Raw genomic sequence first — 15,765 nt, 5'->3', positions numbered from 1 at the left:
TGAGGTTAGTCCCCTGCCAAAGTAACACAGAAAGTAAGTAGCAGAGTGGAATTCTGACCTAAGCTGCCTGAAGGCCATTATCACCGCAGGTAACAACTAGGAGAATGAAGGTCTCAGATGTTTCATACCTACCTGTGAGATGTGAAATAATTAATATAATCACTGGGTTAAAAACAAGCCTGATAGGTGAATATATTAATAATAACTTAGTTATTTTTCAAATGATTCATGGAAAGGGGGATTAGGATGAGCATTAAAGACAAATGAGGCCATGAGCAGTGGCTCATGCCTGTAACCCCAGCACTTTGGGAGACTGGGGTGGGAGGATGGCTTGAGGCCAGGAGTTTGAGACCAGCCTGGGCAACAGAGTGAGACCTTATAACTACAAAAAATATAAAAATTAGCCTGGCCTGCACTCCAGCCCGGGTGACAGAGCAAGACTCCGTCTCAAAAAAAAAAAAAAAAAAAAAAAATTAGCCTGGCTTGGTGGTTTGAGCATATAGTGGTTTGAGCCTGTATTCCCAGTGAGTTGGGAAGCTGAGGTGGGAAGATCACTTGAGCCCAGGAGTTTCAGGCTACAGTGAGCCATGATCACACCATTGTACTCCAGCCTGGGTGACAGAGCGAGGAAGGAAAGAAGGAAGGGAGGCAGGGAGGCAGGGAGGGAGGGAGGGGCAGGTGTTCAAAGTAGAGCACAGTGTATTCCCATCCTTGCTTGTCTGAGTCACCAGCAAACATGTTTTGAGGGTTCCATGTGAGCCAGATATTGTCTAGATACCAGACAAAGACTAATAAAAGACATAGTGTTTAGACACCACAGGCATGTAAACATGTAAACGTCTGTAAACAATGCCCTATGTAAACACAAGGTATATAGAAAGGGAACAGAGAGCACATGCAGGTCTTTAATACTTACTAGATGTTAAGGTTAGAAGAGGCCAAGACAGAGCCTCTGCCTTTATCTGGGTCACAGTGGAAGAAGCTATTAGAACACACAGTATGTGTTCCCAACTACCAGATACACAGTAAGGGGCTGCCACAAAAGCAGCTTCAGAAATTGTGCAGGCTGAGAGTTCACAGATAATCTGAGTGGGTAAAATGACGAAGTAGCACTTTCTCACTTCCATTCTGCTGGCCAAGAATGGACATTAGTGTCCTAGTTAGGTTCAAACATCACATGGAGCAAAATAATGGCTTCTCAGGAAGGGAACTAAGGCCCCTTCCAGCTCTGACATCCCATGATTTGATGACCCCCTATGTATTTCTTCAGGGGCACGAAGGTGATAGCTTACATTAAGGTAGCATTTTTCAGTATGCAATACTCCTTTACAAACATTCTCTCTCTTCATCTGAAAACCGGAGTTAGTCGCACCTTTGTCTCTTTCAGTGTACCTGGGGCATAGCAGGCACTCAACAAAGATTTCTGGGATGAATAAATATCATTATAAACCAAAGAGCAAGTGAACAAATGTGATAAATAAATGAATAGAAAAGAATGAATTGAATGAATCAGTGAGTCACTAAGAGATTTCCATTTAAGAGATATACAAAAACTAAGATTCCCAGAAGTGAATGGCCAGCCCCAGGTCATACCACTAGGAAGAGACGAAACTATGGCAGTTTCTTCCAATTCCACGTCCAATTGTCTTTCTACTCCAACAAGTTACCTCTAGGAAAATGTTCTCTACTCCATCTTAACATTTCTCTGCTAGGTAGGAAGGTCTTATACCAAGTCTACAGGCCAAGCACTGGAAGGCGTGCTGGCTGGCAGAGAGAGAAGACTCACATTAAAAAGTAGGGAGCCTCCCTGAGATTCTCAGCCATGCTGCTGCCATCGTACACATGGAGGTAAAACCACCTTCACTATCAAAGAGCTCTTCCCTAATTCTCACCTACAAACAAAAATCCATCTCTTTGGGTCTTCTACTCAATAGAAGTGAAAAAGCAAGTATGTAAGAGTCCATCCTATGCCTGAAGGCCATCCTGAACCGCTCATCAACTTTCCTTCTCTTGGCTAGGTTGAAAACTTCCAATATGACATTTTTATCCTACCTTCATAATTCTTATTTCTTTCTCTTTTTTTGACGAGACAGGGTCTTGCTCTATGACTCAGGCTGGAGCGCAGTGGCACAAGCACAGCTCACTGCAGCCTTGACCTCCCGGGGTCAAGCAATCCTCCCACCTCAGCCTCCTGGGTAGCTGGGATTATAGGCAGGCGCCACCATGCCCAGCTAATTTTTTGTATTTTTTTTTTAGAGACGGGGTTTCCTAGGCTGGTCTCCAATTCCTGAGCTCAAACAATCTGCCCACCTCAGCTTCCCAAAGTGCTAGGATTATAAGCATGAGCCTCCGCGCCCATCCCTCAATTCTTATTTCTATTTAATTAGCATAGACTATAAGCTCCACAGAACAAGGACAATGCTTAAGGCTGATGCACAGTTCTCTACCTTCCTCCACATTGAACAGCCCAGAAAAGGCCTCTGCCAGTGTGCAGTTAGCTCAAGCAGACTGGTGGCTCCGTGGCCTCCACACCGCACCCTGATTTCCGCGTTCCTTTCTAGCTGTCTTGTCTTCATGGCAGCACCATGCTGCTGACTCACGGTCCAATACCATCTCCAGGTGAATTTGAGAGAACACCCCGGACTCGCTCATCTTGTGCTTCTCGTTGGTTTTTCATCCAGACAGGATTTTTGCACTAATTAGTCCCCTCTGACCTCAGTATGATGCTACTCCCTAAAGAGCAAAATGGCACAGGGGAGGAGTTACTAAACTGCCCCCAGTTTCTACCTACAAAGATGGTCCTTCAAAGTGAGTGATTTTAAATTCTTTCCCTTGTACTTCAAAACTACATAATAATAAAGAGGAGGGAGAGAAAGGGGAGAAACAGATGATGGCTAAAATGTACAGAAAACATCCCCACATCTGGCACTGTTCTAAGTACTTTACAGCAATGTTCTCAAACTGTAATATGCCCACAGACTGCCCCCCCTCCACTCCCCCACCCCCGCCCCCCGGCCCCAGTAAGACACTGGACAAGTACAGGTTCTGAGTCCAGAAGTCCAGGCGAGACCTGAGATTCTTTTCTAACCAGCTCCCAGAAAATCCCCAAGGGCTGATCCACAGACCACAACCACACTTTGGATAGCAAGGTTTAACAAGCACTATCTCAGTGACAGAGGAGGACAAGAGAAGGTACATCACCTGGCCCAAGGTCAGATTGCTAATGAACGGCGCAACCAGGATTCCAGCCCAGGTGTTCTGATCTCAGAGCCTGTGCTCAGCCAGACATCAGCCTCACGCTGTTAGTTAGCAAGACCTGACACTGTTTCCCAGTCAATCCTGAGGGGCACAATCATAATGTCACACTGCTCTAGGGACAAGGGCAGCAAGTCCTGTCATGTACAATATATTCCCTGGTTGACTCTTTGCTTTCTTTTTTTTTTTTTTTGAGACAGGGTCTCACTCTGTCACCCAGGCTGGAGTGCAGTGGCACAATCACAGCTCACTGCAACCTCCACCTCCCGGATTCAAGTGATTCTCCTACCTCAGCCTCCTGAGTAGCTGGCATGACAGGCTTGTGCCACCATGCCTGGCTAATTTTTGTATTTTTAGTAGAGTCGGGGTTTCACCATGTTGGCCGGGCTGGTCTCGAACTCCTGGCCTCAAATGATCCACCCACCTCGGCCTTCCAAAGTGCTAGGATTACAGGCGTGAGCCACACCTCACCCAGCCCCTGGTTGATTCTGATCTTCTGGTGGACTGTACCACTGGACAGCTCTTCAGCCAATTATGTTGCACCTGAGCACTTTATAAACCTAGTACTTTGTAAAATATATCATGAGAGAGCAGAAACAAAGAGTTAGGAAAAGTTGAGATAAATATGTATTGTTTCTTTTGTCGATTTATCACGGGACAGACGGGTCCTGCAGGAGCCGTTCTCTTCATGGAACCACACTGGCTTCAACTTCATCAGTGGAAAATGATTAATTTTTTTCCCCCCCGTTTAAGAGCAAGGCTTTCTGGATTCCAGCTTCCAGAGCCATTCCTTTTTAGATACTGAATATGCATGACCTTGGCTGCTCACCAGCACCCACACAGTTCCTGATTTGTTTAGGTTCTTTCCCTTCTGGACTGCTGATGGGACCTTACAAACCAAGCTCAGTCTTCTTTAAAGAGAATTTGGATTGTTATTACCCCAACTCCTGCCTCTGAGTCATCATTCTTTTCACATTAACTTTTTACATCAGGCATCTCAGTTGCATCTGACAATCCTTTAACAGTTTGTATACAGAGGAAGGCCATTTCTGCCAACCCTACTTATTAACTCTGGCCATTGCATTTCCTTCCCATTTAATCTATCTCCCATTTCTTTGAGACAGAGTTTTTGCTCTTCTTACTCAGGCTGGAGTGCAATGGCGCGATTTCAGCTCACCGCAACCTCCACCTCCCAGGTTCAGGTGATTCTCCTGCCTCAGCCTCCTGAGTAGCTGGAATTACAGGCATGCACCACCAAGCCCAGCTAATTTTGCATTTTTAGTAGAGATGGGGTTTCTCCATGTTGGTCAGGCTGGTCTTGAACTCCCGACCTCAGGTGATCTGTCTACCTCCGCTCTATCTCCCATTTCATTCCACAATAGTGTATCCCACTTCAAATGTTCAATGGGCTGTTAGTCAGACACATCCAGATATACAGAGAGAGCAAGAGTTGGGTTTCAATCAACTGGCAATACTCAGGTGACAAACCATCCTGGTTCACTCAGAACTAAGGGAGGATCCCAGGATGTGGGGCTTTTAGTGCTAAAACCCAGACAAGTTGGTCACCTTACTAACACCACATCTTTGCACACTAAGCACATGACTGGGCCTTGAGTCTCATCAGCCCCAACTTTCCCACTGACACGCTGAGTGACCTCATGCAAGTCTCTTTACAACTCTTGGCTCCTGTTTGTCCAGCAAAACTATAAAACAATGCTTAAGGTCTTTACCTACCTCACAAAAAAATGTTGTCTGGATTAAGAGTTTTTTTAAATGCATAAAAATTCCAAGAAGGATTTCTCAACACAATACAGCACAGTACATATATCTCCTGTGGCCAGGAGGGATGCCCATGGGCAGTGGGTACACACAGGTGCCTATGAAGAGTTTCACAGGCCCAAAGGCATTCTTTTCTATTTTTTGTTTTATTTTTTCTAGAGAGAGGGTCTCGCTGTCACTCAGGCTGAAGTACAGTGGCACGACGATAGGTCACCGCAGCTTCGAACTCCTTGGCTCAAGGGATCCTCCCGCCTTAGCCTGCTGAGTAGCTGGGGCTACAGGAGCAGGCCACCGCACCCGGCCACCAAAGGCATTCAGACACAGCTGTCTGTGGTGGCCACAGCTGTAACCTGCAAAACCTAATCACATTTATAAACGGGCCAAAGTCATTGCCCCAACAAGTCTAGCCCTGCCCCAGAGCACTACACCCAGACTGGCCTTCAGCAGCGGTGGTCTCCCACACACACGGCTCAGAACCCACCCTGGGCAAAGCCACGCATCCTGACAGCCAGCCCTTCTGTCTCCCCTGTCTGTGGCTGCCCTCATTCAACCCCCTGGAAACAGTCCCCTGAGACAACTTCCCATCGCCTGCTTCTCAACACACCCAACCCAGACGGCGGATACACAGATAGGGACCTCGCAGAGACCAAATCCGCATCCGAGAATTACAAATGTATCCCTAAGGCTGATGTGAAAGTGCTGGCAAACTCCTCAGAAGGTTCCCCCGGCCAGAATGCAGGGTGACCGAAGCTGTAAAGCATGGTGTTCCATCCACAGCCTCGCACTGCCACAGCATCGGATCCTGGGTTGAGGCAGGGTCTGCTCCTTTTTTCCCACAAGGAGGAATCCGGAGCACAGGCCGCAGACCTGGGACCAGCCGTGGGGCCAGCTTTGGCCCTTACGTGTGTTTTACTTGGCTCGCGCGGTGTTTGTAGAAACTATACACTGGCTGCCAACTTGTAAGACTCAGCAGTTTTCACATGAAACTCCAGACCTCGGGGTTCCTCTGGAAAACCAGAAGATCTGGCAACACTGGGCCCTGCATTCTGCACGGCAACCAGAGCCTGCAGCTGACGAGCAACGCTCCTCGGAAGCACTCTTCTCCGGGTCCTCAAAGGCCCTTCCCCTTCCCCATGTCTCTCCAACACGGGAACCGAGTATCCATTACTACGTTCAAATTTAGATATGGGAGAATGCTTCTTGAATCTGCATCTCCATCAAAAGTGGAAATGACATATATTGTCAAAGAAGGCCACAGACTTCAAGAAAAATGGGAGAAACCATATTTCTTTGAGGAGGTAGAGTTGTTATGGCCAGGCATGGTGGCTCACGCCTGTAGCCTCAACACTTTGGGAGGCCGAGGCAGGCGGATCGTTTGAGCCCAAGGGTTCGAGACCAGCCTAGGCAACATGGCAAAACCCCATCCCTACCAAAAAATACATATAAGTACAAAAATTAGCCAACCATGCTGGTGTGCATCTGTAGTTCCTGCTACTCGGGAGGCTGAACGGGTGGGAGGATGGCTTGAGACCAGGAGGCCAAGGTTGCAGTGAGCCAAGATCACACCACTGTACCCCAACCTGGGCAACAGAGTCAGATCCCAACTCCAAAAAAAAAAAACAGTGTTGTAAACTTGAAGGGGCTTCACTCCTATCCTTTACCTGCCTGGCCTCCCATAGGCCTTTGAGTTTGTAACCCTTGACATCTTGTGTCTTCAAAGTACCTAACCTACTAAACATCATAAATACCCAGCTACAGAAATTAAGAATATTAGAGAATCAGTTTCAACAGCTCATCCCACTACAATGGGTTGGAAGAAACCAGCATATGGGAAAGGCCAATTTGATTCCATCTGGCTCAGCTGCGGGCAGGCAGGTCTGCCCAGGAAGGCACTCTGGTATTTTCTTGGGCAGATGCAACAATCCAGTCCATATGCTATTACTTCCCAAAGGTAATCACACATTGCATGGATCTGTTTGCAACACTGACTGCACCTCCCTGTGTTCAGCAAACAAGGGATATATCATTTTCTAGATTACCTTTTCTGTCATACAGTTCATTCCTTCCATGTTCCAATTACGCACTACTTTTTCTGGTATGATAATCCCAGTGGATCAGAAAAGGGCATGTTGATTGTGTGTGCCCAGAGCCAACACAATACTTACATCGCTGCTCTTGGGCCTCGTCAACGCCAGGCTATCTCGGGCCAAGGCCACGATCACGTTGCTTTTCTCTCCGGCCCAGTGCACCACCATCTGATTGTGGGAATCATTCAGACTAACCTGAAAGAAATCAATATAGGAATTAGGATCCATAATAAGTGATGGCCACAAACATTCTAAATCAAGACTCCTTCCTCCTTTGTCAAGCAGAAACGATTAAGATTCTGACATCTAAAGCATTTGGGCCAAGGGGGCCTCTTCCCCTCCCACCTCATGCATATTCTGTCACACTCAGCTTCCCCACAAAGAAATATGAGTCCCCTGCTATTTTGGATGTAAACAGATTGTAGAAAGGCTTCTTGGGCTCTCATTGGCATAACCAATTCCTTTGATTATTTTCATCCTTTATGATGCCAATCTCTGGTTACTCTGATCCTTACTCCATGTATGACATGCACTGGTAAGATTTCAAACCAAAGCATGGAAACACTGCCCTTCCTCAGAAAAAATTCATGGGCCAGAAAGACCACATGCTTTTCAAACTTCTTTTCAGACTATGTTTTCTCTGGCTCGGTGGTACCGTCATTCACTTTCAGCTGGTAATGAGAAATGAGAGAAGTAGCCTTGTGAAGCTTCTCAAAATTGCTTTTGAAGTGTCTCAAATAAGGAAATATTTTAGTTCTCAGACTTTTAGATTTTGTAAACCAATGAAACAAAAATGAGGAAGGCCAACAAAGGACTGGCTGGCAACTTCTATTCCGCCAAGTAAGGACATCACAAAAACAGGACTAGCTATTCTGTCAATCTCTTTCCTCTGCTTCCTGAGGACACCGCAGACTCTGGTCCAGGCTGTGGGGCAGGAGGTGTGGCCTGGGACTGAGTTCCAGCAGGTGGAATGTGAGAGAAGTCATCAGGGCCACTATCAGCCTGGCCCCCATCCAGTCCTGTTTTCTTTCCCCATCCACAGGCCGCGTTCAGAGGACTCCAAAGCCCCAGAGGAGGGCAGAGCCGAAGAGAGAAGGAGCCTGCATCCCTAAGGAAAAGACCTCCGCCAATCAGTAGCATTCATCCTGAACTTCTCATAACCCGGAGCCTCAACTCAGCCACACCGCTGAGCCTGTGGGATTTGTCTGTTATGCAGCTCACCTTACAGGGCAATTTGACCACTATCTAGAGTCGCTGTCACTTTTTTTTAAAGACGTATTAACACTGAAAACTGAGGGAGGATGCCATCTCAGAATAAAGAACGGTTGTTTCGCTGTATGGAAAACTACATTCCTTTTATTTTCTTACTTCACCGTAGGCTGTAGGACACCTGTCTGAGGACTGGCATTTGAACACCTGAACCATACATTCCACCCACTCTGTGGAAAGCAAAGTCATGACAGGAATAACAATAATTCTGAGGGCTGGTCAGGCTCAGTGGCTCACGGCTGTAATCCCAGCACTTTGGGAGGCCAAGGCGGGCAGATCACCTGAGGTCAGGAGTTCAAGACTCACCTAGCCAATATGGTGAAACCCCGTCTCTACTAAAACTACAAAAATTAGCCAGGCATAGTGGCATGCACCTGTAGTCCCAGCTACTCGGGAGGCTGAGGCAGAAGAATCGCTTGAGCCCAGGAGGCGGAGGTTGCAGTGAGCCGATATCGAGGCACCACGCTCCAATCTGGGCGACAGAGAGAGACTCTGTCTCAAAAAAAAATTCTGAGAGGTGGTCCAACACTCAGAAGCAGGACAACACCCTGAAACCAGGAGCACAGGCTGCCTGTCCTGCTGAGCGATGTCTGAGAGAAGCCCATTCCACCAGCCTCCTCAACCTCAGCTGTCTCAGGCACACACGTTAGGAAATCAAGCTTCTGGGACTCCAGGCCGCACAGTCCACCCCACCCACGAGTAAGGCTTAGACTGAAGACAGTTCAAGCCTTGGCCAACCTGCCCTCCAAGCTGTCTTCTCACCAAGGCTCTGCAGCAGAAAACCCACAGCTCCTTTCTCCTTCTCTAGCTTCCTCTCCCCAGCACTCTCAAACTTTCCCCGCCCACTCCTTGAGGTGCTCTCAGATGTCATCAGGGAGAAGAGAAACACCTGTACCGCATACTTGGCTGGCAGAAGGACACAGCAGCTAATCCTTAACGACGCTACTTGGGGTTTTCAATACCTGCATTTAATTTGATCCAGGATCAAACTCTTTTTGAAAAGATTTGAAAATTTTACTTTTAAACTCTTACTTTAAAGAGAAGGACCTAGGAAAATACGTCCTTCCAAAACGTCTCTTCTCGTTCCCAGATAGGTAAGTCCAGGCAAGCACTAACTGAGAAGTGCAAATAAGACATAGAAGTAAATAAATTATTTAACCCAGAATGCTACAAAGAGAAAGCAGCTAAAGGAATCTCCTCTGGTCACTGAAGCCTTCGCTTTTCCTCCTCTCTTTTTCCAGCCCAATCCTCTGGATGCATCTGGAGATCAGAAACTCACAACACAGGTGCCTGGGAAACCCAGGTGAACGTTTCCTCCCCTCCCAAAACATCTGCATTCTTGAACCAGAGTGGGGATAGAAAACTATGCAAATGTCAATAAAATAAAGGACTAGGAACCTAGAAAAAAAATCACCCATGTTCCCCTGGGGTCTGGGATAAAAAGTCCTCAAATATTCAACTTGGGCATCCTTAAAGATGACATCAAAATGCTCCCTGTGGCAGGTAACACTCAGATAATGCTTTGAGTAGGTTGCAAAGCTTTCAGTGATCAGAGGGGGCAAAAGGTCTGAAGACAACTTGCTGAAATCGATCTACTCAGAGGACAGGAGACCTCCTCACCAATCCCAAGGCCGGTGAAAGGTGAGAAGAGCACCAAGGGCAAGCCTCAAAACATCCAAGGGCTTTTCTACAAAGAAAACCTCTAGAAGGCAAGCCTGGTACAACACCTGTTTGTTTCTTTCTCTTTTTTTGTTCTAGAAAAGCCTTTTTTATTAGATGTGCCTTTGACTCGTAAGTGCAGACTGAAAAGGGGCAGCCCAGTAGGGGGATAAAATCCCTGGCAAGAAATGACTTGTACGAGGGCCACCAGGCACTCGCAGGAACAGCTCAGCTCCTTCGCTTGGCGAGATGTCAGGCACATCCTGGTCATGAGAATAACTCCCTGGTGAGTCACAGCTGATCCCCAAGGCAGCCCAGGTGCCCATCCCCCCACAGCAGACCTCGTCGTAGGAATCAGGAATGATGCGCGCAGCACAGGGGAGCCAGCAAGCAGGCTGGCGGGAAGTCAATTTTATTATCACCAAGACATGCATTCTGCCCTCCAGCCTCACCTTCCTCCTCTGTCTCCACTGTGCCCCCATCCTCACCCCCAAGGGAAAGAAAAGAAGTCATCAAAGCAGGCTTTTCCCCGCTGGCTCTCCACGGCATGTGGCCAAGACACCAGCAGCCCAGGGCAGCCCCCAGCAATCAAAAACAACCTACAGGTCCTTAGATCCCTTTACTTAACCAGTGGCTTCCAGTTTGTTTGGTTCCTTTTCCATCCATCCCCAAGGATCTCCCCGTGATGTCCCCTTTCCTCCTCCGCAAGCCTTTTTCCATTGCCAATCCCCCACGCAGGTCCCACACCCAGAAGACACTGGCCTGGGAGTGGGTGGGAGGGTGGCCTTCCCAGGAACATAACCTTGACGTGCAATCAGCTATAACCACAACCCCGGGGTGTGAACAACCTTCCCTCTCCCCTCTCTAGCTCACAGGGCATAGCTGGAGCTTGATAAATGAGACGCAATTAATTGGAACTGTTAAGGCAGCAGGGAGGGGCTGAGTGCCTCCCCTCAGAAAGCAAACAGAGAAAAATTACAGGCCACAGAAACCTCTGAACACACAAACTGCATCATAAACAACAAACAGCATCTGGCTCATTGGCAGGTCATTAAGAGTCAAAATAACTCCCCCCACCCCACCCCCCCAGGATCACCTGGCCTAGGGGGGTCCCAAGCCCCACCGAAGGTCAGAATCACCTGAGAGGCCCCACTCCACATGTACCGGCTCTGTCGCCCTCTGCCTGGAGCCCAGGAATCAGTCTTTTTTAAAAGACACACCCAGCCGGGTGTGGCGGCTCACGCCTGTAATCCCAGCACTCTGGGAGGCCAAGGCAGGTGGATCACAAGGTCAGGTGATGGAGCCCATCCTGGCTAACACAGCGAAACCCCGTCTCTACTAAAAATACAAAAAATTAGCCAGGCATGGTGGCAAGGGCCTGTAGTCCTAGCTACTCGGGAAGCTGGGACAGGAGAATTGCTTGAATCCGGAAGGCAGAGGTTGCAGTAACCCGAGATCATGCCACTGCACTCCAGCCTGGGCGACAGAGAGAGACTCCGTCTCAAAAAAAAAAAAAAAAAAAAAAAGAAGACGACACACCCCAACCCCAGGTATTTCTAAGGCAGCTTCTTTGGGAAACAATGAATCTCTTTGGGAAACAATGAATCTAGCCGATTCCCCTGCCTCCCAGCAGGAGCTGGAACTAAATGACGGTAACTAGAAAGATATAGCATTTTATGGGGATTTGGGACGGTCATTAAGACTCCAGGACACACTGATGATATATGCTGCAATGTGGATGAACCTCACAAACAATATGCTAAGTGAAAGAAGCCAGATACAAAAGATCACATATTGCGTGACACCATTTACATGAAATGTCTCGAATAGGTAAATCCATAGGGACAGAAAGCAGATGAGTGGTTACCAGGGGCTGGTAGATCGGAGAGGAGGGAATCACTGCTTAATGGGTAAGGAGTTTCATTTCAGAGCAATGGAAATGTTTTGGAAATCGTAGTGGCACAACGTCGTGACGATATTAAATCCACTGAACTGTTCACTTTAAAATGGCTAATTTTATATAATGTGAAATACACCTAAATGTTTTTAAGGCCTCTAGGACCTGCAGAGACCATTATATTTCTCAAGTGCTAATCAAGAACCGAGGAGCTTCCACTCTTAAGAAGTGCTCCTTTTATCTCATCTCGAGCTCTCACACTACCAAAATATGCAGCTAGAATGAGTCATACAGGAGGCAGCCTGGGGACTGGGTCTCTGGCCAAACCAATCCTTCAAAGTGCTGTCAGTGGCATCTGCAGAACCACAGCATCCGCACGGGCCTCCCTGTGCCCAGCTGGAGAAACGGCTGCAGGCCCAAGGCTAGTATCCACCGCCAGTTCACAACAGTGGATGCCACCCACACCTTGACTCGCCTCGGCATCTTCATCAAACAAGTCCATATCACCCCATACATGTTGTCCCTCAGCCCCCTGCATGCCCTGGCAACCCAGAGAGGTGAAATGATTCACCTCCTATTATTCAGAGTAAGGGGAAGGACCTGCTACCACCCAGTCCTCAACTTCTGGGTTGTTATAAGTAGAGGGGAGGAAGTCAACGGCTTGGATGAAGGGACTGATTACTCATGCGTTCACTTGTGGATGAAGTAGGCACTGAGGTCTGCTAGGTGCCAGGCACCCTTTAGGCTCTTTAATCATTTCTTACCTGTTAGCTCACACAGAGCACTTCTGGGGAAAATTGGGGTTGCAAGTCTAAGCCAATGATAAGAAGTTTCCTATAAAACCACCAACATCTGCATAGTTGTTGAGCCTTATGCAGGAGGTGGGTCCCCGGAATAGAATGGGTCACAGGTACCCTTCTCTACATCTCCTCTTTCAAATTGGTCAAACCCAAAGATCAGGATGTCCTAGACTCCCACAGCTTGCAGTCCTCACAACTCCTACACAGCTTCCTCCCAGAACACGGCACAAGGAGGTCAAATAAGGCAGTCTGATTCATTTCTCTGCTTCACTAGCGGTGGAATACAAAGAGGCATTTTTAAAATTCTACAATATAGCATAAAACAAGTATCCTGTCCTTCAACTGTGAGGACAGAAGGAGCCACACCCTCCCCGAACTATACGACAAAACTGAGGAAGCCAGAGACAGCCTCCTGAGGTCCAAGGAGAACAAGGTTTTCCCAAACCGTCCCTTTGCACGGCCTAAATGCTAGGTATGCAAATTGCCTCTCACTGTCCCCTTTCAAAACTGTGTTCTCACTATATTTAGCAAGCTGATTATCCTCCCTGGACTCCTCACTTCAGAAGAAGAGCTGAAATCTAGTTTATAAGCACTCCCGGAAGAGAGGCCCAGTTCATGGAATCTCAGCTCACTCACCTGACTTTTGAGTTTGCTCAAGATGCTTCACCCACAGAACTCCTGAACTACTTTGCTGATGAATTCAGGCTGCCCATTTTCCAGATGAGGAAACACAGAGAGTGACCTTGGACTAGAACTTAGCATTCACTACAATCTCCTTCACTGGAGCCATGACCACTCTATAGAGAAAAATACACACATGCCCTTTCCTTTCTCTTTGCTAAAAGGATGATCATCATAATCTCACTGCCTTAGAATATCAGTTTAGAGAGCTTATTTCCCTTTCTGACTGATCCTTGGCAGGGAGAACCTATCTACCGTTTACCTCTGTGTGCCACTCTGTCCTGGTGAACCCACTTTGTCAATGAGCGAATGTGCTTTGCTGTTTTGGGAGGGGCTCCCTACTAAAAAGAAACTGTGGAAAATTCTCTTTCTCATGAACATAATATCACCCCTTAATTTACCAGTTGGTAAAAAAAGAAAAAAAAAAATGAGGAAAATATCAAAGCCAGAAAGAGTCTCAGAGAACATCTAAACCAAATGCTACATTGTGCAAATGAGATTAAGCTCAGAGACAGACTTTAAGGCAATGTGGTGGTCCTCACTGCCTTAAAACACAGGGCCCCAGTGCAGGAAACACAGTCAGAGCGAGCACAGCAAGCACCCCCTCCAGACTGCATATCCTAAGCCAGGACTTGCCTTATGTGAGGATTCCCTTGTGAGCCCAAAGCCATTTCTCACAGCTCTTCAAGATGGTTCCGGACCCCCGACTTTCCCTCTGCAGCTCACTATAAATAGCCTCTCACCTCGTTCAGTCAATAAGTATTCATCAAGCACTTACCATATACCAGATGCTATACTAGGTGTTAGTAAAATGGCAGACTCACATCTGTAATCCCAGCACTTTGGGAGGCCAACGCAGGCAGATCCCTCGAGCCCAGGAGTTCGAGATCAGCCTAGGCAACATGGCAAAACCCCACCTCTACAAAAAATACAAAAATTAGACAGGCATGGTGGTGCATGCCTGTAGTCCCAGCTACTAGGGAGTCTGAGCTGGGAGGATCGCTTGTACCCAAGAGGTCGAGGCTGCAGTGAGCTATGATCATGCCACTACATGAGGGCCCACCCATTGATTCACCCCCACATTTATTTCACATAAGATTCACCCTAGCCATCTTCTCCCAGGGTTTCTACTCAACAGTGGCAGTCTGGGCAACAGAACTAGACCTTGTCTCAAAAAATTAAAAAAAAAGAAAAATAACATGCTTCTAGGTCCTGCCTCACAGCTCTGAATATAGTAGGGAAAACATGCATTAAACAATGAATTCCAGGAATGATGATTGAATTACTGTTGTGACACAGGGGACCTAACCTCATGTTGAGGAGACAGTGAGGCTTCACGGAAGACCTGACCTATGTGCTGACACCATAAGGATGAAGAGGGAGGAGTTAGGGAAAAGGGGATGGAGAAGTGAGGCAGAGAACAGAGACCCAGACCTAAGGCAGGGCAGAGCAAAAGCCAGGAATGAGAAGGGCCTTGATACTTGCTGTGTTTGAAAAATTACAAGATCAGTGTGGCCAGGAGAAAGTGGAATTATATGACATCTCCAGGTTTTAAAGGTGGAGAAAAAAAGCACTGCAAAAAAGCTGTGGATCCCCGCCTAAGATCAAAAATTTCACTAGATCACTTAGGATAGACAAATGTGTCTGCGTAAATCTGAAACAAGTTAGCGGGATGGTTTGAGTCTTGATCTCTCCGGTTTACCACCTGTCTTAACTATGGGTAAGTCACTTCACCTTTTCGAGCCTCAAGATACTCATCTCTGAAATGAGATGAATAATCATTCTTATCTTCCCCATTTTTCAAGATTGTCGTAAGAATCAAATGAGATGCAACCCATGGATGTCATTTCATAAACTCCGACGCACTAAAACATCATTTTTCATTACCGAATGCCTCTCAACCAAAATAAGCCATTTCTCACAAAACGGCTCCACATAAAACATTAACATTAGCGTGAGGCCTAAGAGCAAGTGATGACATATATAAAATGACAAAATGCTGCACGCCTGAGTCAAGCTAGGAGCTCCCGCCTAACTGAAACTCACAGGCAGTTTTCTCCTTGATTCCCAGCCGAACTCCGAAACCTGGGGAAACCCAACCTCCAGGTCCCGAGGCTCCAGCCCAGAGGTGACACTGTTTTCTAGCACTTTCCTAACCCCAACAGAAAAGCATTTAAACATTACAACCCAGAACTGAAGGCCTCTATACCCTACCAGTGGCTTCTTCACCACCCTGTGAGAGAAGCTATAAACAAGACTAATGGAGAAGGGGGAGTGCATTAAACCCAATGGCTCTGCCAATTTCTCAGTAATATGAGATGCCCTCTGGGCTACCAGG

The 15,765-nt window shown here is 47.2% G+C and overlaps 1 protein-coding gene across 1 annotated transcript in view; it reads right to left on the bottom strand.

Annotated features, from left to right (window-relative positions):
• Positions 1-15,765, bottom strand: part of SORL1 (sortilin related receptor 1) — a 178,198-nt gene that overhangs the window by 152,727 nt on the left and 9,706 nt on the right. Inside the window, exon 2 of the mRNA XM_038005081.2 lies at positions 7,200-7,316. Coding sequence (XP_037861009.2) covers positions 7,200-7,316 — 117 coding nt within the window. The remainder of the gene's footprint in view (positions 1-7,199; positions 7,317-15,765) is intronic.

Source organism: Chlorocebus sabaeus, chromosome 1 (assembly GCF_047675955.1).
Source record: "Chlorocebus sabaeus isolate Y175 chromosome 1, mChlSab1.0.hap1, whole genome shotgun sequence".
Taxonomy (NCBI): Eukaryota; Metazoa; Chordata; class Mammalia; order Primates; family Cercopithecidae; genus Chlorocebus; species Chlorocebus sabaeus.
This window is presented reverse-complemented; position numbering and strand designations above follow the sequence as displayed.